Genomic DNA, 25023 nt, shown 5'->3' with positions numbered 1-25023 from the left:
AGGAGCTCTCCTCCCTGATGGGTGGGCCTTCTCTAGCACCTAAGTAAGTAGGGCGAATGGCTGTTTTCGGACTCGACAGACGCCTAAAACTCCCCACTACCGCAATGGAATAGCGGGTTCAGGGCATGTACGAGGTACCAAGCCTGCCCAAAGGCAGAAATGCCTGCCAGTATTAATAACTTACCCACCTGAAGCATAGAAGTCTACACCTACCTAGATATCGTGACTCTCTTCAACAATGGGATAGGTGGCTTTTAGCCGTCCGACCAGAATTCGGACATTCTTCCATATAACCGGCATCAACCGCTCCTTGGTTCATCACGCGGGCATAGTAAGTAATCACACGGGTACGTAATGTTAGCGTATCCGGCTTGGTTCTGCAAAGAGTCGTGTGGTCTGTCCGTAACGTGCTTCTTCTCCAACGCCAGAAGTTGATATTCTGAACAGGTTCCGGGAAGAGGGGGGTGGGGGAGGGGGGTGCAGAAAGCATAGCATCCACAGGATCATCATAGCTAGCCACACACAGCAAGGTAAGTCGGGTGCATTTCCCATGAGTCTTATAATCTGTACACCTAGAAACCTCTGCTATTGACTTCATGTGTACTCAGTTGGGCAACTGTTGGTAGTGGAGAGAAAAAGAACCGACGCTAACGCACAGATAGAGTCCCCATGGCAGCACGGAGAGTTAATTCCCGATCCCCTTCAGTCGCCTTCAGCGGAACTGGTGTGAGGCGAGAACAAGCAAACGGGTGACATCTTGGCGCTTGTGTCAGCTCCGACACAATCTACCGTTGACGTTAAATCCGGCATCGTAAGCAGCCAAAAGGTCCAATGTGACTTGACGTCCAGCATCAATTCAGGTCCGCCAAAGTCCAAGCTGTTTTGGCTCCCAACTCACTCAGTATCAAGATTTCACCCCCTCCTCTCTTTCGGTCAAAATATCGGTCGAGTACTTTGACAAAGCGCGTGAGAGCTACGACTTTACATACGATCACATCAAGACGCTTAGAGAATGCGTGGCTGGCAACATCACCGCTGCAGATGCTGCCAGGCGTATCACACGATACCCCGAAGCCTCGTCGACGCCGGTGGAGATCAAGGCGCGGCTCGGCGGGCTGTAGACGCTGCTCAACGACACAGTCATCTCGCTGCCGTCTGCTCAGCCGACCATCGTATCGATCCTGCATGTCGTTCGGGGGCTTCCGTCAGCCAAAACGAGCACGCCAGGCGCAAGACAGCCTGGGCGTTGGCAACGCCTGCCAATGCGCCGCCAGCCTCGCAGCAACAGGCGACGACGCGCTATCCTCGTACGAAGCCGGGCTGGACCGCGCCACCGACGCCATCCAGGAGGCGCTGGGGCTCGGCCACGGCGCCGAGGAGCCGGGAGCCTCGCGGTTGCGGCGCATCTGCTCCTGCACGCCGGTAAATTGCTGCATCTTCGCTGCAAGGAGGGCCAGAGAGGGGGCGTGGGCACGAGGGACGGCGGGCTCTGGCATGGTGGCTCTGGCATGGATGGTCCCGACGGCTTTTCCGAGGCGCCGTGGACGCTTTGGCAGCAGAGGTTGGTTGGCCATCTTGGCCGGTGGCGAGGGGTCTTTGGAGCATGCTCGCGCTGTTGCTGCAGAGGTGCTCGCGGCTATGCACAAGGCCGTGAACTGATAACCCGCCGAGGATAAACCTGCAATGCTCTTCATGTCAACATCCGCACGCCATTTCATTCTTGTTAAGACTTAAGACGTTGCTTTTGGGGTGTGGAGGTTCGGCCATAACCTCCGATTACAAAGTATCTTGTACTCCCTTGCGGGGCCGAAATCGCCTCTCCCTCCTCCAAAGCGGGCAAAAAGTTCATCGCCATCGCATCGCAACCCAAGGCCGCCCTCGCGCATCCACAGGTCCTCCTCGATTGCAGCGGCTGCTGCCTTTCCAACACCACCCTTTCCAAAACTGCTGTCGCTCAAGGCCAAGAAGAGTTGGAACCCATGGCTCCTCTGGCACCACCCGACGCCCTCAAGAGCCTCGACTCTCTCATCCACACAGCCTCTGCGCTGCTACTCCAACTCCAAGCCGCCCTCGTCGACGTCCAGAAAGATGCCTCCAAGCCCCTACCGTCCGACGCGCCAGCGAATCCCCCCGCCCCCCTCGACGCCCTCGCCCTCGCCCACGATTCCGCGTCCCTGATCCGCGCCCACAGCACCAAGCTCTCCCTGCTCATCATCAACGAACCCTTTACTCCCAGCGCCATTTCCTCCGTCGTCCGCGACCTGCATTCCGGTCCCGTGCCCGCAATCACTTCGGCCGTTCAGGCGTGCAATCCCGGACTGTATAGCGCCACCGTGCGGCGGGAGCTGGCCCTGCAGTGTCGGCGCGTTCTCGCCGAGCTTCACGCGCTCTTGCAAAGGATTCCTAAGGACGGCAAGGCATTGGTCGCCAACACGGCCTCGGGCAAGGTCTCGGGCAAGGAGGGCAGCATCCAGGTCACGGCGATTCTCTGGTCGGCCTGCGACGACGTCATCAAGTTGACGAAAATGGGCGCCGGCGGCCTCTTTGCCGACAAGACGCGCCAGTGGGGCGATATGCTCAAGGATATCTTGGAGGAGCTCAAGGAATGGGGCGAGGAAGAGCCCGATGACGTCGGCGAAGACGACGACGACGTGGATGACCTAGCAGACCAGCTGGGAGAGGCCCAAATCTCTGCCCAGGACATAATCGATGGCCTGATGAACTCGCATCACTCCATCCCGCGAGACGATCCCCATGGCATCCGTCCTCGCCTGGAATCCACCCTCAAGCGCCTCCGCCTCGTCACCCTCCTTTACGGCGCCGCCCGCGTCCGCCGTTTCAGCAAGCTCCCCTCCCCGCCATCCACCACGGCTCAGTCCAGCGTGCCGTCCCGGCTCGACCAGCTGGCACGGGTCCTCGAGAAGCTCCCGGAACGGTTCGAGGACCTGGCCGGTGCCTTTTACGAGCTGCAGCCCGCCGACATTGACACGGCCATGGACCAGTGCTTTCGCGATGCGCTCGCCGCGAGCGAGCTGTTGGCCAGCGACTGGGATGGCGCGGATGATGCATTCACGCAGTGGATCCAAAGGTTCCAGACGGAAATCAAGTCAGATAGGTGACCGAGGCCGTCCTGTCTTGACTCTCCCCCAACTGTCAAAGAGCCGACAACCACCCGAGACCTGCTACGTCGTCAGGCCACCGCTTCCTGTTAGCCGCGCATCGCCCCGGGTTCTAAGAAAGGCGGTCCACGTCCCGCACAAGATCCGGTCGCGTCTCTACGTACGAGCCCGAGCGCTGTCGCTGACATCGCTACTTGCGCGTCGGCTCCTCCATTCCGTCCATCATCGTGAAACCCACCATATATGCAAATGCCTAGGAATGAGAAGGAGGGAGGGACAGGTCGGGGGGGCTGGTTGCGTGTCTATATCCTACCAGCCTCAGTATTGCGGAAAACAAGCATCTCCCCCGCATGCAACAAGAATAGATTCCCTGTTCACCACACGTCGTCAAAACAATTTGGCATGGCCTGACAGTGGACTATGGCGACTTTCACTTTGCATCAAGGCTTGGTTTCGCTCATGTTATTTGTTCACCGTGTATGCAACGACGGGTCGGGACTTGGTTTTGTGCCCTCGAAACGGTGGGGCTTCTTTATATCATCTTGCCTCGCCGGCCTTGATCGAGCCAGCCTGAGACATTTTGTCATCCACTGGTTGGGAGAGAAGCGTCCTCTCAAAGGGAATGGTCTCTTCTCTTGGCAACGTACTCGCTCTGTCAGTCGTAATATAAACACGCTGCTGTATACAAGATCTGCAATCTCCATCGGATTACACGTCACTTCATCGCTTTGTCAAACTCTCAAGTGCTGCAAGTTTCCACGTCAATGCGCCGTCGACGACGGCCGCTCCGTGACACTTGAGCGTCCGACAGACTTGTCGTCTGCTGCGGCGTCGTCGGCCGCCATCGATGTTTCGAGGGCGAGTGCTACTCCCGGCGAGGGATTGCTGCTCCCACGGCCCGCAGCGTCGCGATCCGAGTTTTTCTCGGGCGTCGCAGGGGCAGTCGTCTCCTGGGAAGACGGGGCGCCTTCTGTTGCTGCCTTGATGGAAGTCTGCAATGGAGTCTTCTCGTCGCCAGGCTGTCTTGGCTTGTTGTCCTCGACGGGCTGCGCCTCGTCTTCTTCCTTCTCCTCTTCGTTGACCCGTGAGAGCGGCCGGCCCGATACTTGCACGTCATTATGAGCCGAGGGCACACCGTCGCCTCCTGCCGCCTGAGAAGACCCGTCTTCAATATTGACCCCGACAAGCTCTGCCAAGCTCCGAAAGTTGAACAAAGGCTCGTTGCCAGTATCGGGATCCGCATCGTCGACGCGAGGTACGCGAGACGGACTGCCGCCCTCTGGCCCAATGAATCCTTGACCACTGTAGCTACCAGATGGGCTGTCCGCGGAGGATGAAACTAGCGAGGAGGTGTTGCTCATCTGCCTCAAATGGGAACCACTGCGGGTGGCGCACGGAGGCACGTTAAGGGAGCCCGCGGGAGTGCTGGCAGAGCCCATCGCTTCCCGAGGGGCTCGGTCAACACCCTTGCCCTTGCCCGCAGCGTGTTCGTCCTGATCCTCGTGCTCTGTGGCTTGCGTCTCTTCCATCCTTGACGCCGATGACGCTCCCTGTAATGTGGCCTCCATCCTCAGGTTGCTAGCCGCGCTGTTCCCTCTCATGCGACCCAGCCCGAGCGACAGGCTGCTGGCACTTGCGCCGCTGACACCTCCGCCGTACGGATCCTTGCCTTGCTTCTTCTGCGCCTTGCGCTCTGCCTGCTGACGCTTCTTCTCCTCTTTGCGTTGGGCCTTGTCCTCCTTATGTTTTCGATCCTCTTCTGAAGCCAGAGACAAGCGCACAGCCTCCATAAACATCATCTCTTCCAGTTCCTCCATGCGGGTGCGGCGTCGTAGAGCCATGTGCCTATTTGACGATCCGCCCTCGCCAGACTGCAGGGCGTCGGATCCTCCAATAGCGCTTCCGCTTTGCTCAGCTGCTGGCGTGTTTGACCCGTTGCTACCAGTGTTTCTGCGCCCGAATCTGCTGGAGCGCAAGAGGGACCGCTGCTCGTTGCCACCCACGAGGAAAGCGGCCGTGTGCAGGGCCGTTGCGGCCGCCGCGCGCCGGGCTTGGTGGGCACGCGCCGCCGCCAGCTTCGTTGCCCAGTCCGGCCGCACGCGATCCGTGGTGATGACATTCGGGGCCGTCGCCGACAGACTATGCGTGCGTCGTCGCCCGACCTGCTGGGGTGACATGGGTGGAGGGGTCGAGTTGAGGGAGCTCTGCGAGGACATGGCTGTCGAGGAGGCGAGGGCGGAGGATGCCGCGGAAAAGGCCAACCCTCGTCGGAAAGGGGGTGGCTCGTACGTCACGCCAAACTCGGGCTGCTGACAATAGGGACACGCCGAAGGTTCCGATATGAGCATCTCTGGCGGGTCATCGGCGGTAAGCCCTTGGTTAGGGTCCCTGGCTTGGCCGTCCGGATGGTGCTCGGGAAGGTGGGGATCGGCTCGCTTGATCTGCACGAAGCATTCGCTACAGATGGGCTGGTCGCAACATCGGGTTCGGTTCAGATATGGCGGGTAAGAGAGGAAGCAAATGGGGCAGTCATCCGCCTCCTTGTAAAGAAAGACCTCGATTGGCTGGCCATTGACGAACGGGTCGTTGGGTAGGGCAATCTCCTTTGGTGCCAGGTCAGTAGCCGACGCGTTACGGGAGCTCACGCTAAGAGCCGCCGCAATGGCTTTTGCCCTGGGTTTGAACGACGAGCTCTTGACGGGCCCCGTGGCAGCCGGCGATGGCAGGTCGGAAGCGACGGCAGCCTCGCTACGATCCGACGCCGCAGAGAGGGTGCGTTCTCCCATCGACACGGTCAGATTCCCTGGCTCAGATGGGCGAGGCCGGGGCATCAGCCCAGGGTCTGGAGGCGTGTCGGCAGCTGGTATGGGCAAGCCGCGAGCGGCGGCGACGAGTTGGTGCTCGGCCCAGTTTGCAGACCAGTCGTTGAGTCCACGCCAGAATGGAGCGAGCTTCCTCTCGATCTAGGGGGACAACGGGTAAGCATGCTATCTGGACGCGCAGTAGGGGGGCTATAGAAGTGACGCACCTGTAGCTGTCTCACAACTGGTTTGCTGAAGTCCTCGATGCCGGTATACGTGCCCAGGGTAACAAGGAATCCGCCATCAACGTGTTCCTCGCGCAGGCTGCGTTCTCGTTCCTTGGCCCGAGCGGCGCGGTCGCGCTCCAGTCGACGGGCTTCACGCTCCTGCTTCGTCTCGCGGCGCTCGAATGGAGCATTTTGGCGGTCACGATCGCGGTCTCGAGTACTCGATTGAAGATTCAGGAAGCCGCTCAAGTCGCCTCTGCTCAAGCGGTTGCGGGATCTGCCGGGTTCCCCCCGCCCGTCGGTACCGGCTTCGCGGTTGTCGCCCGAGCGTGATTCTTTTGTATTAGAGTTGCCCATTGTGGTGGTAGGCGGCGGACAAGCCGTTGATGGGGTCGAATGATGTGCGATTTATACTCGGGGGGGATGCGAGAGCGGGCGCCGACAAGAGCCGAACACACCGCACGGAAAGCTGGTGGCTACCCGATGGAGAGGCCTCGGTCTGCCACCTCGAGCAAAAGCGAGTAGGAGCCCTGGTCGATATTTCCGCTCATGCGTCTAGCAAAGCAAACAGTTGTGTCAGCGGCGGCGAACAAGAAGGCGCCGGTATCAATCCCCATCAACCTGAGAGAGAAAGGTGCGAGTCGTGGCTTGGTGTATGGCCCGTCGACGGACGAACCTAGTAGAGAAGCGGGTCGTCTGGCAACGAACTGTCAGATGGGAGAGGCAGCCAGCAGTTGCAGTTCGCGATGACGATTAAGCCTCGTTGGTGCGATCGTATGCCGGCGGATTGCAGAAGGCGCGACTGTAGAACGACGGCGAGACAGACGGAAAAATGATGGTGTATATTCCTGAGCGAGCGAGCTGCCAACGAAGCGTCGGGACGGTGAAAGACAGCGGTTGGGAGAGTGAGGATCTAGAGCCGGGCGAGATGAGGCCAGCAGCGATGGGGGAAGGATAATGGCGGACCGGAGCGGAAATGTCTGTCAGAGTCGCCAAAGGATGCACTGATGAAATATAATGCAGAATTGGATGGCGCGAGAAGACGATGGAGGGGGGTTCCGGAGCGAGAGAGTGAGGAGGGAGAGAGAGAAGCGTCCGAGTTGGTGGCTTCCAGCTTCTCGAAGTGGGAACGTGACGGGCTGTGGGACAGGCGCGGAACGGCATCGGTGCACGACGAGGAGGCAGTACAAGCAAGACGCCTGCCCGCTTCTCGGTCGAAGGTACCATGGCTACTGCGATGGACAGGGATGGATACCTCCCTCGCCATGGAGTACTTACATAAGACAGGTATCTTGCCTGCCTCATCATCGCCCATCTCCTTACCTACGGACTACGGGTAACTAGATATGGAGCGCACAGGCGATCAATGCCGAACCAGTCCCTGTAGCCAAGGACACCACCCGCAGACATGGCGTCGTGCCTTGAATCCAACCCGGGACAGCATTTCCGTGGCATTTCCCTGATTGCTGTCCCTGGGCGCGGTGAATGGTCTGCTGCTGCCCGAGCGGCAACGCCAATCTGTCTGGCCGTGGAGATCATGCAGCAAGCATGAACGCGAGCTCGAGAGATTGCCAGAGAAGCGGAAGGGGTGGAGGGCGCGCTCCACTGAGATCATGGTCCTCGTCGCCAGCGTCATCATGCCCGCGTCATCATGCCCGCGTGTAATCATTGATTGGAGAACGCTGTCGACATCGCCGGTTTGTTTGGTGACTCGGGATGCTGGGGAGACCACATGGCTCATTCTTGGTGGCTACGCAAGCCATTCGTGTCCTCGTCCAGGGAGAGGAGAGGACGAGATTCATTATGCGGCCTTGAAACTCCATGGATTCGATCCCGGCTTGTACATATGTACAAGGTACCTCAGTGAAGGGTACCTCAGTTAAGGGTACCTCAGTTAAGGGTACCTCAGTTAAGGGTACCTCAGTTAAGGGTACCTCAGTTAAGGGTACCTCAGTTAAGGGTACCTCAGTTAAGGCGGGCACTGGCAACTTCCGTCATGGCTAGCACTGGGAACAGCTGCCAATTCGAACCCGCGAAACAGGGGTCGACATTCTGCAACCCACCTGTCACCGCAAAGTCGTCTTATGTCAAATGTCAAATGCCACGACTCTGTGACTCTGTGCCTCTGCCTTGCTGATCTGCGCATCCAAACATGTGACGTGTCCACCGAACCGACTTGCGCGCAAGATCAGTGACGGCTCGGAAAGCTTGTTTGCTCCGTCGTCGTAAGCCGCACACGTGCCCGAGTCCGCCTCCCGAGGCTATCTGACTGCTTCCGAGGCATCCAGAGCTTGGCTTTGGAGCTCCGCCATCGGCCCGTGCCCGCCCATGGTCCCTGGTGTGATCAAAAAGACACGTAAAATACCACCGCGCATCGAGGACATGGACGCTCCTCGTCTTGGCGCATGTGCATTGTCCAGCCACTGAAGGATTCTGCCGCTGCACGTTCCCCATGTTTGGCCTGGTTAATGCTCCGGGCAGATGAGAAATCCCCCTCATTGCCGTGTCGAATGCAACCGATGCGTGACAACCAATAGGAACCCTGTCCCTGGGCCCTTCTCCCGGAACATTCTGGTCGGCAGTTGATCACCCGCGCCAACCACTCAGCCACAGATATCCCCAAACTAACATGCCATCAACACGCATTGGTGATGGTCACGAATGGAGGACGATAAGAGATGGATACTTCCAATCAATAAGCACGAAAGCCCCGCGTCCTATCCCTTGTCTGCCAAGAAAACTCCCATGGATGGTTCATATATTTCTCCACTCTCGCAGACCTACCCTATACCTCGACACATTCTTCATGGTGTCATACGAGACAGGAGCGCCGTAGCCGCCGGCTTTCAAGCCTTACAGTGTTAGCCATGTGTCGCCCAAAGCGCGAGCATCTTCCGGGCATTGCCTCATTACGAGTTGACGTGTAAGACTGGACCTGCTTCATCATGCCTAAATGACTTATCCCTGCCTGTACTCCGTCCATATGCATGCATGACCCGGGTCCATCACCAAGGGGCCTCGGGAAACAACCAAGAAACGTCCCGCGGGTATATCCCGAACACAATCTCTCCCATTGCCCAATGCCGGCCTCAACCATGCTCTATCTCCTTGGCGCCCAAGCCTGCAGCCACTCCCTCATCTTCTCTACCCGACCCTTCTCGGCCTCTGCTGCCGCGACGCACCACTCCAGGTCCCAGCCCTTCTCGGCGGCCATCATAATCGCCAAGTTCCGCCTCTGCTGGTTGGCCTCGTCGACGCAAAAGAACATGGGCTTGTCAGGCTCCGGGACCTTTTCGAGCAGGGGCTTCACCAACGGCAGGATGGCTTGGGCAGACGACCCCTTGGACTCGAGGCCGGCGTTGGCTCTCCCAGTCTTGCACCATTCGTTGACGCAGTGAGACTTTCCGCACCCCGTCATCATCTGCCCGAGATAACGCCTCTCGATCCTCCTTCGAAGCGCCCTGCCCTCTGGGTCGTGCATGCTCACGTACAAGGGGCCGAAGCAAAGAGAGCAAAGCCCGATTTCGTTGCCGGGCCCTTGGCCTTGAGCCGTCCCGGCACCCATCTGACCCCTGGGCCCGACGCCGTGCAGAGTCCGGCCACAGTTGGCATTGCGGCAAATGGTGGGTTTGGATCGATTGACCTTGTCCAGCTCGTGGTGCTTGAGATGTGTGTCCATGTCTCTAAGACGAACAATCTTGTCGCACAGGTGGCACTCGGTGGTGCGTGCTCCATCTGCAAGTTCGTGTGCCGTCATCCCGGAGAGAACAACCTCTGGGGATGGGTTAAACGGGTCTCCTTCTTGCGGCACTTCGAGATGACAGAATCGACAGAGTATCAGCTTGCCGGGACAGACGGTCGTCCGATGCCTTGCGAGGTCCGGCAGCGAGTTTGTGGAAAACTCGCAAGACGGACATGAGCGCTCCCTGTGGAACACGTCATCGTGCCTGGCTCTGCTCGAGGCCGAGTCTCCGTGCGCGTCATCGTAGTCGCAGTGCCAGTGCGCTTCCCAGTCGGCGGAGCCCTTTTTGAAGACGGACTTGCATTGCGCGCAGACGACGTTGTTTCTGCGGCAGAAACTTTCGTGCAGAACCATGGTTCGCCGGGGCACCCATTGTAGACAGTTGCTGCATTGCACGTCGTCGGTGTCGTGACCCTCGCTATCGGCTTTTGTGGTTCCATCGCCAGGGTTATGAGTGGAAGCTGCCTTGGCTCGAAGCTTGTATGTAATCGGCTCCGAGGGCTGTTCAGTGGCGTCATCCGGCCGATGTGCGTGGACTGACACGAGGAGGCCATCTGCACCGTCCAGCTCGACATTCGCGGGAGGGATGAACACATGCTTAAAGCCGCGATCCGCAGTGCCAAAGCTTCCAAAAACGTGGGTTGAGTCCCGTGGCAAAGCCCGATGCCGAGACGACCTTGGGGTGACAAAGATGTCGAGGCTATCTTGGCGTGACATGTCGCTGAGCGTGATGGCCACTGGCTGTGATCGATTCCAGGACGGTAGAAGGTAGTCGACGTAGCCGCCAGGCGACACTTGCCCCTGGACGTGCTTCCATATGTCCAGCTCACCGCCCTCGGAGGTGCCGTTGGCTGAGGCGGACTGCGCTTTGGACATGATCTGGCGCATCGTCTCCCTAGCCTGCTCCTCGTTTAGAGCCTCAATGTCCACTTCGAGGTCGGTGTCGACGACACATATCCCGTCACCCTCGGGAGAGAGCTTGTCAACGAGAAAGTTGAACTTCTCCCCCTGGACGCCGGGGACGGAGAGGACCGCATTCTTGGTAAGGCAAGTAAAGTTGTCTCTGAGATGACGCTCCAACAGCGACTTCCAGTCATCGGGGTTGTAGCCCGCTTCAAGTGGCCGCAGGCGGACATAGGTACCCTTGGGCAACTGGTGGGCGAGGACGGTTATTTGCGCAGAGGAAGCCATCTCATTGCCGTCGGAGCTCGCGGTGCCATGTGTATCCTTCAAGTCGATGCCCAGGGCCTCGGACAAAAAGGCACTGAGACCCAAGGTGCCTTCTGGAGCAGAAAACTCGCGAATGCCTGCGTATACGGCTTTATTGTTGACCGGGTTTACCAGACGGAACGTGAGAGGGTGCGGAAGTTGCTGGCCATTCTCGTGACGGGAATTGCTGTGTGGATTTAGAGGATCGAAGGAGGTGAAGGTGGCGCCGGATGGCTGACGGGATGGTGCGGCTGCAAGAAGTTGCTCCAGGGCGGATTGCGGGAGGATGATCTTGTCGCCTGGGGGGTTCTTGGAGGCTACGGAGGTGTGTGAGAGAGCGAAATAGGTGCGGGACCAGCTAAGACGAGCCGGCTCGTCCATGGCGGGCGGGAAACGGCTATGTTCTGCGAAGCAGGCGAGGATGATGTTGCGTGGTGGTTCAAGTAGCAGCAGCTACGGCATGGCAGCTACGGCAAGAGGAGCAGAGGACACCAGAGTGGGAAAAAACAGGCCATGACTAAATAATAAGTGAAGCAAGGTTGAAAGAGAGTCGAGGGCAGTTCAACTAAATTTCATGGAGGGCAGCGACCGCGATTGATGATAACTCGAGGGAGACTCTGATCAGTCAGCGGATTCCGGCACGTTCCATCCGCCCCCGGCACGCGTCACGTGCTGTCTTTGGGGCAGCTTGACGGAACCAACGTTGACCAGCGCCACGACGGTTGGCGACTCATTCGTTCTCTGTGCCCCAGGGCGATGCAGCCTCATCTACAGCTTCTTCATTCCCGCCCGTCTGGTCTCCCGATCTAGGGAACTTGTGAGTCCAAGTGCGAGCCTGGCACCGGCGACGGATTGCTTGGCTGCTTGGACTCGGTGAGTGCTGGTAAACGGCCCAGGCAATCAAGCCTATATGCAGGCGCGTGGAACTCTCGGATGCGACACTCGGCTGGCCATGACATGGAAGTTTGGACATGAGGAGGACGGCTATACCGTACAGTAATGAGGCGGTAAGCTGCAGCAGCGGCTTTGGGTGACGAGGGCCTGGTCTAGCCAACCAAAGACGCTACGTTGCTGGGTGGCGGTAGGCCAGCTCAGGTATCCGTACCCGTCTAACCGACGACGCGTCCTCTAGGCAGCCAAGTAAACTTGTGTTGAGGTATCGCCGCCCGCCACGAGTGCGTGCAAGGGTACATGAACCCCCCCTGCCCCGCCTGCCAAGAGGGCAACGGGCAGATATGCGCCTACACGGCACCTCGTTTGTCAGCGCATTACGTCGTGGCTGCCCATTCGTCCCCACCCGCACCCAGGATTTTTTTTGGGCCCAATTATCTATACACCTCCTTTTATTAACTGTACACCAAAAAGTGGATCAACTGTGGCTGGGTCAGGCGCAGTGCCGATGCCGCTAATTTTGGTGCGCCCATTCCCGGCCGGCCAGCTGGCCAGTTCGTGATGCTTGCGTAACAACATCCTGTAACCGTAACTATCAGCAATACCATCAAAACTGAAGCTATTCGCACCGCGTTTTCTGCCCTTACGAGCCCGAATCATGGAGTCGCTTACGAAGACACTATTCCCGACCTTCCAGGCCGCGATGGAAGCCGCCGATACCGTTGTTGAGGCTGAGGGCTACGCCCTACACATTCGAACATCGAAGCGGGATAACGCTGGCCAACGCAAGTCTGCACTTGTTCGTTGTATCAAGGCCGGCCCCTACGAAAATCGGAAGGATAAAGCTGCTCATATCTCTCGTCGTCGCCTCAATACAGCAACCCAGAAAACAGACTGTGAATTTCGCCTCTCGTTGAAGGAAAACGCGGTTACTGGACTATCTCTTATCTTCACGATGTTCACAATCATCGCCTTGTTGATGACCCGATGGTCTTTCCGAAGTACCGGGCGCTTGTTATCCAGAAGTATCGCGACGACATTATCCGGAAGTTTAATAACAATACCCGGCCGACCGATATTGCTGGCGAGCTTCGTGACCTGGTTCACGACGATCCTCGTTTAGCCGGTATCACGGCTCAAGACGTGAGTAACGCCTTGGCTAGGCACCGTCAGGAAGAACTAGCTGGCCGTACGCCTCTTCAGTTTCTCTACGACCGGCTAGATAAGTCCGACTTCTTTCATCGAGATAGTCGTGATCCCCAGGGCCGGCTAACTGGGCTATTTCTCGCGCCTCGTGCTACCTTCCATCGATGGCGTCAGCATCACGATGTCCTCGTCCTCGACTGTACCTACAAGACGAACCGATTCAATATGCCGTTATTGAATATCTGCGCGGCCACTCGAGATAACAAAACGTTCTCTATTGCCTCTATCTTCTTGAACGGCGAGACCGAGTCCCATTACTATTGGGCTATCTCGTTGCTGCTAGTCCTTTGCGAGAAGGAGTCGATCCCATTTCCAAGGGTCACTGTCACGGACCGAGATACTGCGTTGCTTAAGGCGTTAGATAGCTTTCGCGAGCTTCAAAACAGTACTAACCTTCTGCACGTGGCATATTAACCAGAATGTCGTTGCGAAATGCAAGCAATTTTCCCTAAGGCATCAAAAATCGGCAATCGAGTCGTACGGGCCCCGGCATTCCAAGCGTTTCTACAAGAGTGGAACGAGATCGTCAAGTCACAAGATGTGAATAGCTTCAACGAACGTTTACGCCAATTTGAGACACCAGGCCGCCACCCGCTTGCAGCTATACAATACTGTTGCAATACGTGGCTAACGCCTTGGAAGGAGAAGTTTGTATCTTGTTTCGTTAATCAATATCGCCACTTCGGGCGTACAACGACCTCGATCGTCGAGGACTTCACTCTCATATGAAGAAGTTCCTTTGGTCCTGTACGGGCGATTTGACGACCGTTTTCCAACGATTCGAACGCTTCTGGGGCCATCAGGCTGCTCAGATCACAGCGATAGAGAATCGAAACCTCCACAAGATATCAACGTTCTCCTACAGGCGCCGTATATGCCGATCCGCGAGCGAGTATCGTCATATGCGTTAAAGCTACTAATAGATGAGCATCGCAAGATCCCTCTAGACCCCCGAAGTCAACGGGCCAAACCGCCGCCAGGTCAATGTCCTTGTAATTGGGCTACTAGTCGAGGGCTACCGTGCTGCCATCGAATCTTCGAGTCTATCAACACCAATACCTCCCTTACACTCGACGACTTCGACCCATTTTGGTATATTCCGATCGATACAAGCGCTCAGGGCACAAGCCCTACTCGGGCACCATACGAGCCACAAGTTATCAGGGCTAAGGGCCGCCCCAAGGGCTCACTCAACCTCGAAGAGTCACGGCGGTCAAGATCAACGCGGCGGGATCCGTCACATCACGAGATCGCTGAACGGCATGAGCGGGCTGAGGCTATACGACTGCCTCCTCCTCAACGGCACCAGCGGCGATGACGGGTACGGTAACGGCCGCGATGACTTCAACGGAACGAGGGCTGCGGCACATCGAGGAAAACGGCGATACGTACGAGGCAGGCACACGGATGCAACGGGCGTATCAACAAGCCGGGCGTCAAACGCCAGTCTCTGATGATGACGATCAGCCGGTACGGCGGGAGACCCAAGACTGCATCTTCGTCGCCGGCCTCACGGACGATGCCGCCCTTGAGGATGTATGGGATCAATTGGAATCACAGTTAGATGAAGCGGATCAGGCACGTAGTGCACTCGAAGAAGGAGGCCTGTTGTAAACACCAAAGAATAGTCTCATCAGCATAGAAAGCGCAGTACGAATAGCTTCAATTTTGGGTGCCTTATCGTTGAAGGAGAACTGTTACTACCTGGCTCTACTTATCGTAGAGAATGTGTGCATACAAATTGGCGGTATCGGCCCTCTTCGGCCGTCAGCCACAGTTAATCCACTTTTTGGGTGTACAGTTAATGAAAGTGGGTGGATAGATAACTTGGGCCTTTTTTTTCGTATGATCCCATCACGTCGACCAGCAATGGTCCGATAAGCCGCCCCCCTCTCGACGCGTGTTGGCCTCTGTGTGGTCCCTCGCCCATGGCCGTCTCGATCTCCCCATCTCGGCACTCACCCGTGGTTTGCGGCCGAGACGGGAAACGTCTCCACACGAATCAGCACGAGCGTCAAATCTGCACGCCGGCTGCGACCCACGGCACCCAGCACGTCTCTGCTTTTAGCAACTTGCCACGCCTCCGTTTCAGCCAATAGCCGCGTTTGAGCGGCGGAATGACTGTCTCGAATGCCCCAGTCGGCTACGTGCGTGCGCACCCCCCATATCAGATAACCTTACCCGGCAGCTTTATCTCATGTCGCACCCCAGATGCCTTCGGCTGGGCTTTACTCTCCATAGCCTCCCAGACGGCGACCGTTGTCTCACTCAACAGCATCCATTCCCGCTCACTTGCCTTAAAGACCACAAGGCCGCCGCCGTCGACACCCGTCTTCGTCCACTTGTCGCCTTTCCCTCCAGCCTTCCTTCAACGCTCGTCCCACAGTCTGGCAGCCTGACATGAGCCAAGCGACCGTCATCGGCCGAACGCGTCAAGAGCCCGAGTCCACCTCATTGTGCCTTTTTGATGTCTTGCACAATTCCCTTGTTCTCGCAAACATTGTCCCCCATCTCGACGCATCGGGCATCCTGAACCTAGCTGCGGCCGACCAAGCTTCCAGAGCTCTCGTATACAACACCCCAGGCGTGTTCCGACACCTTGATCTCACTCGGGTCAAAAATGCTCAGTTTGACATTGACCAAATCGATCGCGGCGGCAACATCTGGCGCAATGCTCAGCTCGACGAGAACCTGTCAGAGGACGAGTGAGTGCCGCGTGAGACCGTGTCGATGAATTGCCGTGTCTGATGGCCGCCCGAGCAGCTTCTACTCCGGACCCTTGAGGGCCGTCTTCTCGACTCTCCGGCGTCGCCACATTCTCCAACATGTCCAGACTCTTGTTCTCGACGGTCTTTCCGTGACATCCGAGCTGTGCCACGAAATCATCAACGATGCCTCCTTCAGCGTCCGCATTCTGTCCATCCGGGATGTCAAGAACCTCAACCAGAGCAAGCTGCGGGGCGCCCTGCAGTATGCCTGCCGTAGAACCAGGCCAGAAAACTCTCCGAAGCTGAGGGCACTATATATCTTTGGTTCCAGGGATCCGTCGGACACGGCCCCCAACGCCGGCCAGTATCACTGCGCCTCCGTGAGCGTCGACTGGAACCACAGGAGCCAAATGGCCTTGACGTCGTCACTCCGACCGGACGGCGACGCTTGGTGGTCCAAGAGGGGCCGTATCATATCGCGACTCATCTCGGACGAGTGGGCCAGTTGCATGGTGGCCTGTGAGGGCATCATCGCCTTTGACGCGGTCCTGTGCCAGGGCCCTCGCCATCGCAACTCCCATGCCTTTGGAAAGACATCGTTCCCCGCCGACAGCGGTCCTGCGGCTGCGACCTTTGCAGTGTCCGGCTGCGAGAACTGCGGCACAGCGCCCGAGGGTCTGGCCCATCCGGCGTCGACGTCTCCAGCCAGCCTTCCGCTTCTCGCCCCTCCTCCAATCTTGTCATCGTCTATCCGCGCCGCCACCTCTCCCCAGTTGCCCCATCAGCCATTTGTTGCTCGATGCATGGACTGCCTCCGCGAGCGATACTGTATCGCGTGCCACAAGTGGTGGTGCGAGGCGTGTTACAAGCTCCCTGGACAAGTTCAGGCCGACATCAGCAGCGTCATCGTAGTTGACGACGAGGACGACTCTTTACCTGCGCTCGAGAGCTTGGAACTGGTACAGACAGCTACCAAGATCAAGGTACGAAACAATCTCTGTCATCAATGCATCACCGAGTCCGATTCGGCAACATGAGCAGAGAACTGGGATCACTTTCACGACAGGGGCTGGCATCATTGGCTGTCAAGCTGGCGGGAAAGGTATCTCAACTTTGTATGCGAACCGGCCGTCCCTTTTCAAGCGATTGGAAAGCAACACGGCCCCTCTGCTTTCTTTGGGACCCGCTGACAACGCGACAAATGCAGAGCCGAATCTCCAAGAGCTGCTGGGAATGCGGCAACAACGTGGGTCGAGCCTCTCGTCACAAACACTGGCTCAGAAAGGAATGGCACTGATCTGAACTCATAGTGCGACTCTTGCATAGATCAAACGCAGAGGGTATGCAGGAAATGCTGCGGTGGGTACTGCATCATCCACAACGAGGGATCCTCGGCGAGCCACGTACGTGAACTCTCCCTAGACAAGTCGTGACCGGATATTCACTAACGAGCCCGCTAGTGCGATTGTATGCCTCCCTGACCGACTTTCCTCTGCGCGCGGGACAAGGATGCTGACCCGTGGATTCTAGGGTGTGTTTCTCGAGGCCGCGGCCTCGGGCGGCTGTGACTTTGATGCGACTGAAAGGACCCCTCGCGAGGGTCCTCGGTACGCAAGGACGACGTGCGCCGGGGTAATATCTGGTTGCGTTGGCATGGGCCACCAAGAAGTGTTCATCACCACACGGGTTGAGGCGGAACGAAAATGCTAGCATGCTTATTCACGACGATATCATGGAACTTCATGTCATGCGGATCTGGCGAGAGCAGCGACAGTCAAGGGGCAATCGTCACCAGGACAAGGGCGGGAGCCATGATGCGACGGAGGACACTGAGTCTCCGGAGCCCAATCTCCATTCTGTTACTTTTTGCTCAGGGACGTACTCCTCTAAAATGCAAAAGACACCACTCTCTTACCGGAAGAAGCCTGTAGTTGCGCGTCATCTGCATCCATGAATCCCAACCTGGGATCCTGCGTTCGACTTGCTCGTCGTACGGTGGTCTCGACTTTGCCAAGCGCTACACGGGGTTCTTGAGAGACAGGCTCCGTGGCCACGCCCACGCAAGTATGGATTTTGCAGGGCGCATTTTCTCATTTTGAGGACATGGTTTCATCCCATGGTCTGCCCTCCCCGAACGGTGCAAGGGCAATTCTCAGGTCGCGAGCTGTAGCAGCTGTTCCTCTCCCCTGCCCCCTTCACGCAGTGTAGGCTGCTCCACTGGTCGCGGCCTTGGTGCAAAACCTGGAGGGGGGAAGCGCCCCATACGTCCGGGCACAGGCCACGTTTCTCCAAACACTACCCTGAAGGGGGAGTGCTTTTTCCAAAATTAGGTAGGCATTTCTCTGGAACATCCACAGAAGCAGTGGAGGTGGGACGGCGCTGCGCGGAAAGGGGCGCGACGTGCCGTGCTTCGGCAGGCTGGGCAGTTGGTGACTCGCAGCCCCCCTTTTCATTTTGGGATCCGGGGGGCGGTTAGTTGGAGACGGGATCGGGGACCTTCTCGTTAAAAATAGCACGAGCAGAGCGAAGCTGGCGAGTTGAGGGGGCAGCGGGTTTCAAGGGCCGTGGAGGCCAGCGGCGAACTTGCGGGCGACGAGGGCGGCGCCGAGCTCTTCGTACTCGAGCTTTGTGACGGCGACGCGGTCCATGTGCGCGCTGGTGGCCATGTTTGCGGCGCCGCGCCAGGTGCTAGTGACGGGGTCGGCAGGGCGGGCGACGCGGACGACGCAGTCGGCGGGCAGGCGCTGCACCACGTCGCGTTGTAGGCGTTGGATGAAGCCGTCGAAGAGGGCGTTGCCGCCGACGACGATGACGTTTGCAACGAGGCCGGGCCAGAGGCCGAGGGGCAACTGGCGCAGCGACTGCTGGACCAGGTCGGGCAGGCCGGGCTGGCGGAGGCCCATGTCGGACGGGTTGAAGATGAGTTCGGGCACGGCGAAGCGCTCGTTGCGCAACGTCACCACGTCCTCGTCTGCGCCGGCCGCGGCGCCGGCAGCCGCCGCCACCTTGCGCGCCTTAGAGTGCCGCGCCGGGTCGTAGTCGCGGACGATGCCCCTGGCGCGGGTGTGGAAATCGGGCAGGACATAGTCCTTGACGAGGTCGCCGGACGAGGCGAGGAGGCCCTGATGGCGGCGCCGGTCGCCGCGCGTGCCCTTCCAGCAGGCCTCGAGGTCGGCCTTGAAGTCTGCCGAGACGAAGCACACCTGCTCCTTCATCTCGTTGACAATGTAGGTGTCGTTGCGCATGTCAAAGTGGCGCATGGAGATGAGGCGCGTCAGATAGTTTGTGAGCACCTTGCCGCCCACGTCGAGCCGGCGCACGGCCGGGTGAAGCGGCTGGCCGCGCAGCACGGGGGTGACGGTCGTGTGTGAGTATCCCGAGTCGATGACGAGGACGACTTCGGCGGGCGCGTTGGCGACGGTTGGTGCGTCTCGGAGGGTCTGGAAGAGGCCCTGGATGTCGTGGTAGGCGTTGAAAGCAGGGCCTATGTTCACCTTTGCGTCAGCCATGCGACACCCGAAGCATCATCCTTCTCTCTGCCCAGCGGTTCTCTCCGTCAAAACCGGTGGTGGAGGCTGCGTACCAACACCACGGTAGTAGCTCGCAAAGCCATACTCCTCAAACACGACCTGGTCGCAGTTTGCCTGCAGCGCGGGCAGACCGCTGGGCGGCTCGGCCAAGACGAGGCGCGTCTCGGCAGGATCGCACTTGAGCGGGCCGCGGAAGAGATGATGGTCCCAAATCTCCTTTTGCGCCTCCCAGTTGACGATGAAGCCCTTTTCGACGGGGCGGCGGAACTGCATCTCGCCGCAGTCGCGGCACTTGTCGATGTCGGCGCCGACGTAGATGTTCCGCGCCCGGTCGCGCGCGATGCAGTTGGGGATGACGAGGGGCGCGGCCGTGTCGTCGTCTTTGCTGCCGCGCGCAACGAGGCCTGCCTTGAGCGTGTAGGCGCCATTGTCGAGCACCAGCGTCGTCTGGGGGCGAGCTGGGGCGGCGCCCTCGGATTTGGGGCCGCCTGCCATTGAGGGTCGAGGAAGGGCTCTCGGCTGCGATGTTGTCGGTCGGCCGTCGACGTGTTGGCCCCGCGGGCCGGTTGAGGGAGAGTTGGTCGTGGTCACAGGCGAAAGCGAGTTGGCTGTGGAAGGAAGCTGAGCTCTCAGCTTGCGGGATTGCTTATATAAGCGCCGCCAACGACATCCATCACTCTCTCCCTCTCTCCCTCTCGCACCTCTCGCATCATCAGTTGTTACACGGGACAAATCAAAAACCTTTCGGGCTGTGTCGAGAACGGATGACGGTCTAAATGGATGAACAATTCAATAACGACTACGGAAACTAACTTTGTGCGAAAAACTGGCGATCCCCAACGACGAGCAGCTGCAGCATCGTCAAGCCTGACCTCAGCAGAGGCCTTTCTCCCCGGCGGGCGGCAAGATGCCCGACCGCAGAAACGGAGCCTCGAAACCGACCACGCGGCCCTGGGCGTCCTTGTAGAAGAGGAACCTGTCCAGGGGCTCGCCCCCGTAATGCACCCAGTCCGCGAGCGTCCACGAAAGGCAATCATCGGCCATGGTGCCGGAGCTGGGAAGATGGGACTTGGCTGCTGGACCCAGCTCGGGCCAGAGGCGCCACACCTCGCGGGTGACAGGCCTGCCGCGCAGCGTTGCCTCCTGATCCTGCTCTGTGGGGAAGAGGCGGGCGGCAGGGCTCAGGTTGCCCATGAACTGGCCCATGGTGAGGGACCAGACCTTTGTCAGGGCCTCGAGCATGTCGGAGCCGTTGCTTCGCATTGACAATACTCGCAGAGAGTCTTGGTCCAGGTCAAAAGTCACCTCGAGCTCGCTGCTGTTGGCACACACTCCGGCCTTGAACGTGCGCGCGTACTGCTCCTCTGCCTGCTCCCTGGACGCCCCGTCGGCCGCGGGGACAAAGGTGCCGAGCAAAGCGTCGTAGAGGAGCAAGGCGGCGTCCATGGACCCCGCAGAGAGGACGATGAACCCGATGCCGTACTCGTCTACGATTGAGAACTGGCTGTGATACGACTGGGCGCCGCCGCCCTTGCCGAGGACGGTGACGGGATGCGGATGCCTGGGCGTGAGGTTGTGCGGCCGGAAGATCTCCCAGGGCATGCCGACGGCGCTGTAGCCGCCGCTGTAGGCCTGCGGTTTGAGCCATTGGCGGGTTTGACTGGGCGTGAGATCGATAGAGCGGGCGAGGATGCCGTGGGCGAGCCTCGACAGGTCTGCGAGCGAAGACACGAGTCCGCCGCCGCTAACAACACCCGGTCAGCGTCGTCTCGACGTGGGGTGGAGAGGCTTACGGTGCGTTGTTGCCATAGTCGACGCCCCAACTGCTCTCTCCCGGCGGGATGACAGCCCTCGCGTCGTCGCCGGGGGAGGGCATCGTGTTGCGGAGGCGCAGCGGCTTGGCGACCAGCTCGTCGACTAGCTGCGAATAGTTCTTGCCCGTCACCTCTTGGATGGCCAGGGCCAAGATGGTAAATGCAATGTTGGAGTAAGCTGGTCGCTCCATGGGCGCCACGACGGGGTTCGACTCGGCCATGCCCTTGAAAAAGTCTGTCGACAACAGTAAGCCCGTGCCGTTCCGCGATGGGGGCTTGGGAAGAGGCAGATTTGCTTGCCATCTTGAGAGCAGGGCCCGTTGAGAGCTATGACGCCGCACGGGGGATAGGCCGCGTCCTCGATGTGTGGAAAACCGTACGCGCGGAAGACGTCCTTCAGGTAGTAGAACTCGGAGAAGCCATCTGATTCCAGCCATGGTCAGCGCATCCGCGCCCCCTGTAGGTCTACATGGACGCTACACCGTCTTGCGGCCTACTCACAGTTTGTGGGAGCCCCCGAGAGTTGCGACGCGAGCATCCTCAGACTCACGTCCTCCCACCGCACAAGAGAGGAGGAGCTGCCAAGCCTGGGAAGGTACCTCGTCACGGGAGCGTCCAGGTCGAGGGGACTCTTGAGCAGGATGTAGTCGGAGACGACCTTGGACACGGAGCCGATGAGATACTGGGCGTCGCGGTCGAGGGTGCTGGTACCCCTGACGTTGGCGGCGGCCAGGTGGTGGTACTCCCACAGCGGGATCCCCGCGTCGCCCTGGTCGCGCGAGACGATGGCGACGGAGAAGGAGACGTTGGCGACGGGCCAGCCGGCGGGTGCGGTCTGGGAGACGGCGACGGCGTCGAGGGCGCGGGTCAAGTTGGCGGCGGCGGCTTGCAAGGGCGGCCAGTCCCGGAGGCGCGGCTTGGGCAAGACGGGACCCTCGGGGCGGCAGGTGAGGATTGCCGAGGCCGGGGCTGAGGCGAGGGAGCCGAGGAGCAGCGGGTTGAGCAAGAGGTGCTTCATCATGACGACGAGACTCGATGTTTTCTCGGATATGTAGTGGAGGCTTGTGTAAGCTTCGCTTGGAGATGACAGTGGGCCGCGCTTTACGGAGCCTTGACGGCTTGCTTCTCTCCCCTTTATACTCGTATGGCAAGGCCATGACAGCCGTCAAGAGTGGCTTCCGAGACCATATCAAGCCAAGGGGAGCGAAGAAGGGGAGGGGGGAACAGGGGCGAAGCGAGGCGGTTCACATCGGAACCGAGATACGAGAGGAGTCGATTTCGGCGGCAGCCCAGCGTTGAAAGCCATCCATGTCGTTGGCCGTGCTGCTGCTGCATCACCACAAGCTCGGTGCTGGAGCCCGTCGACGCCCGGCAAAAGCGGGTCTGGGCTGCGGGGCCGGGCGCTGCAGGGGGGGCCGCCGAACCCGAAATACGACGCGGGGGAGGGTCTCGGCTGCTGCGTGTGCTTACATGGCTTCTACATAACTAATCCACGGCCCAACACGAGCAGGGTCCAACAAGTGACGCGTTCCGTATGGCATGTTCTTTGAAACGCCACTGCTCGAAAAGCCCGCCGAGGATACAAGCCGGGCGCAGGGAGAACCATGACGCTGAAGGTTCTTTGTTGTTGGTTTGTCGCTCTACTCCGGAGCATTGTTATATTTTGGCGCTGTCTAGCATCGTCTTGGCTATCAGCCCCCATCGCTCCGCCACGTTGTCGTCCGGCACGGCGCCCGGGGCTTCTCGCCGATTGGCAAAGGCCTCGCCGGGGCTCTCCCACGCAAAGTCCTTCCACGGCCCCAGGCTGGGCCACATGGAGCCGGCCACGATTGCGGCAATCTTGGCTCTGCGCTCCTCGGCGGCGGGCTCGGCGGTGCCGCCGCCGACGACGCTCTTCCACAAGGCCCACGTCTCCTCGAGCTCCTCGACGGCGGCGACGCCCATGACGCTGACGCCGATGCGCGCCGGCAGGGCGACGGCGCGCGACGGGTAGGCGAGGGTGCCGAGGGGCGCGCCGACGCGGGCCCAGTTTTCCAGGGCCCATCGGATGGCCACCTCCTCGAGGCGCTCGCCGTGGCGCGCGGCGATGGCGGCCAGGTCGGCGCAGGCCTTGCGCAGGGCGGGCGGGGCCGGGTGCCACGAGGCCATGGGCCCGTTGTCGACGCCGCGGCTGGTCAGGAGGCCCATGCCGAGCATGCTGGCGTTGAGGACGCACTCGACGCCGGCGGCGCGGAAGCGGGCCAGTAGGTCGGGCCGGCCCAGCTGGCCGTTCTGGACGCAGAAGTGGCCGTAGGACATGACGGCGTCGAGCGGCTCGCCCGTCGTCTCGAGCACCAGCTCGGCGAGGCCGGCCAGCACGGCCACCGGGTAGCCGCTGATGCCGACGTAGCGGACGCGGCCCGCGTCGCGCAGGCGGCGCAGCTCGGCGACGGCGGCGAGGACGTCGGCGGGCGCGACGAACTCGACGTCGTGGGCGTAGACGAGGTCGAGGTAGGGCGTGCCGAGGCGCTCGAGGCTGCGGCAGACGCTGTAGCGCATCCAGGCGGGCGAGTAGTCGAACTCGTCGGCGGCGATGCGGCCGGCCTTTGTGATGAGGAAGTAGCTGGCGCGCGGCGGGCGCGGGTCCAGGGCGGCCAGGGCGTCGCCCAGCAGCGTCTCGGACGGGCCGTAGTAGGGCGACGTGTCAAAGGCGGCAATGTCGTGCTCGAGGGCGCGCCGCACAATGTCGGCGTAGGGCATGTGCGTCGGGTCGTGGTGATACTGCGTGTTGAACGTGGCCGTGCCCAGGACGAGCGGCGGCAGCACGTGCGAGAGCGGCTCGCGCGACGCCATTTTCCCTTTTCCTCTTTTTTTTTTTTTAATTTTTTTTTGGTTTGTTTTGCTGATTGTTTCGGCAACGGCGTCTCGTCACCTCGCGGGCCTATGCATGGTCGACGCGGTGCCCGGACGCGGTTGCTTGGAGGCGTGTTGATGATAGAGAGGCGGCGGTGGGGGCGAGAGGACGAGAGAGGGGTGGTGATGGGCGAAGCAGGGCCGGGGACAGATGACCGGCCGAGTCCGCAGTATGTAGATGGACGGCTTGAGCACAATAATGTGCGGAGCACTCGGTACGTTGAAGAAGCAGAACAGTAGGGGCGAGCAGTTGGTCTAGTCAGCCGAAGGATTAGGACAGGCTGAGGCGCGCATGAAGCGAAACGAATTAAGAAAACAAATCCAAGGTAACGACCATAAGGCAGAATTTAATCTCTGTGCGCGCGCGCCCCGCCGAAAAAAGTGCAGCTGCAACATCAGTACGGAGTAATTAATTACAGACGTCGGCGATAAGAGAGGCGCCTGTGATCCAGGACGTCTCTGCAGTCAGCCATGGCATGCACAATCATTTGTCCGGCTGCCGTGTCATCTCCAACTGCCCATTCCGAGTTAACCACCCCGAGTGAATGAATAACGCGGACGCAGATAACCAAAGAGTGGGTCAACTGTCCACGAACCTGGCAAAAAAATTAAGCACACAGGTGCTGCGCTCTCCCAGTAAGGCTCGAACTTACGACCTCCTGATGACCGTTGGTGGACACGCTCCTGGGAAACCAGGGAAACGACCCTATAACAGTCAGACGCTCTAGCCAACTGAGCTATGGGAGATGCTTCTGATGGAAGTAACCCCGCCTTATTGTGGTATATACACACTTGGCCCAGGAAAAATTGATGACTTTGGAAAGAGGAGGCCTCTTGGATGGAGTCTCGAGACTTCAGCATACAAGTTGTTGGCCACATACACG

At 59.4% G+C, this 25023-nt stretch overlaps 7 protein-coding genes and 1 non-coding gene across 8 annotated transcripts; 2 read left to right on the top strand and 6 right to left on the bottom strand.

Moving 5' to 3' along the window:
* Positions 1 to 1185: 1185 nt before the first annotated feature.
* On the top strand, positions 1186 to 3119 carry HRG_07534 (grap2 and cyclin-D-interacting domain-containing protein; the record flags this gene model as incomplete). Its single annotated transcript, XM_044866005.1, has 2 exons — positions 1186 to 1422; positions 1893 to 3119. The coding sequence occupies 2 exons, from the start codon at positions 1186 to 1188 to the stop codon at positions 3117 to 3119; spliced, it is 1464 nt and encodes a 487-aa protein (XP_044718969.1).
* A 761-nt stretch (positions 3120 to 3880) lies between these two features.
* HRG_07533 (protein SIP5) lies at positions 3881 to 6504 on the bottom strand (the record flags this gene model as incomplete). The annotated part of the gene is made up of 2 exons (XM_044866004.1): positions 3881 to 6082; positions 6148 to 6504. The coding sequence occupies 2 exons, from the start codon at positions 6502 to 6504 to the stop codon at positions 3881 to 3883; spliced, it is 2559 nt and encodes an 852-aa protein (XP_044718968.1).
* A 2743-nt stretch (positions 6505 to 9247) lies between these two features.
* HRG_07532 (ubiquitin fusion degradation protein UFD1 domain-containing protein) lies at positions 9248 to 11479 on the bottom strand (the record flags this gene model as incomplete). The annotated part of the gene is made up of 3 exons (XM_044866003.1): positions 9248 to 9945; positions 9994 to 11041; positions 11102 to 11479. 3 exons carry the CDS (start codon positions 11477 to 11479, stop codon positions 9248 to 9250), a joined length of 2124 nt encoding a protein of 707 aa, XP_044718967.1.
* A 4116-nt stretch (positions 11480 to 15595) lies between these two features.
* Positions 15596 to 17471, top strand: HRG_07531 (ubiquitin fusion degradation protein (Ufd1); the record flags this gene model as incomplete). The annotated part of the gene is made up of 6 exons (XM_044866002.1): positions 15596 to 15900; positions 15959 to 16886; positions 17111 to 17149; positions 17214 to 17306; positions 17364 to 17370; positions 17434 to 17471. 6 exons carry the CDS (start codon positions 15596 to 15598, stop codon positions 17469 to 17471), a joined length of 1410 nt encoding a protein of 469 aa, XP_044718966.1.
* A 987-nt stretch (positions 17472 to 18458) lies between these two features.
* Positions 18459 to 19928, bottom strand: HRG_07530 (actin domain-containing protein; the record flags this gene model as incomplete). The annotated part of the gene is made up of 2 exons (XM_044866001.1): positions 18459 to 19387; positions 19487 to 19928. The coding sequence occupies 2 exons, from the start codon at positions 19926 to 19928 to the stop codon at positions 18459 to 18461; spliced, it is 1371 nt and encodes a 456-aa protein (XP_044718965.1).
* Positions 19929 to 20306: 378 nt separating this feature from the next.
* HRG_07529 (beta-lactamase domain-containing protein) lies at positions 20307 to 22268 on the bottom strand (the record flags this gene model as incomplete). The annotated part of the gene is made up of 4 exons (XM_044866000.1): positions 20307 to 21177; positions 21227 to 21482; positions 21548 to 21670; positions 21749 to 22268. 4 exons carry the CDS (start codon positions 22266 to 22268, stop codon positions 20307 to 20309), a joined length of 1770 nt encoding a protein of 589 aa, XP_044718964.1.
* Positions 22269 to 22903: 635 nt separating this feature from the next.
* On the bottom strand, positions 22904 to 24079 carry HRG_07528 (aldo/keto reductase family domain-containing protein; the record flags this gene model as incomplete). The annotated part of the gene is made up of 1 exon (XM_044865999.1): positions 22904 to 24079. One exon carries the CDS (start codon positions 24077 to 24079, stop codon positions 22904 to 22906), a length of 1176 nt encoding a protein of 391 aa, XP_044718963.1.
* Positions 24080 to 24767: 688 nt separating this feature from the next.
* Positions 24768 to 24886, bottom strand: HRG_12114. The gene has a single exon. It is a non-coding gene; the product is annotated as a tRNA-Asn (tRNA).
* Between the last annotated feature and the right edge of the window lie 137 nt (positions 24887 to 25023).

Source organism: Hirsutella rhossiliensis, assembly GCF_020360975.1.
Source record: "Hirsutella rhossiliensis strain HR02 chromosome Unknown scaffold00008, whole genome shotgun sequence".
Classification (NCBI taxonomy): domain Eukaryota; kingdom Fungi; phylum Ascomycota; class Sordariomycetes; order Hypocreales; family Ophiocordycipitaceae; genus Hirsutella; species Hirsutella rhossiliensis.
The sequence above is the reverse complement of the archived record's forward strand: the minus strand, read 5'-3'. Positions and strand labels throughout refer to the sequence as shown.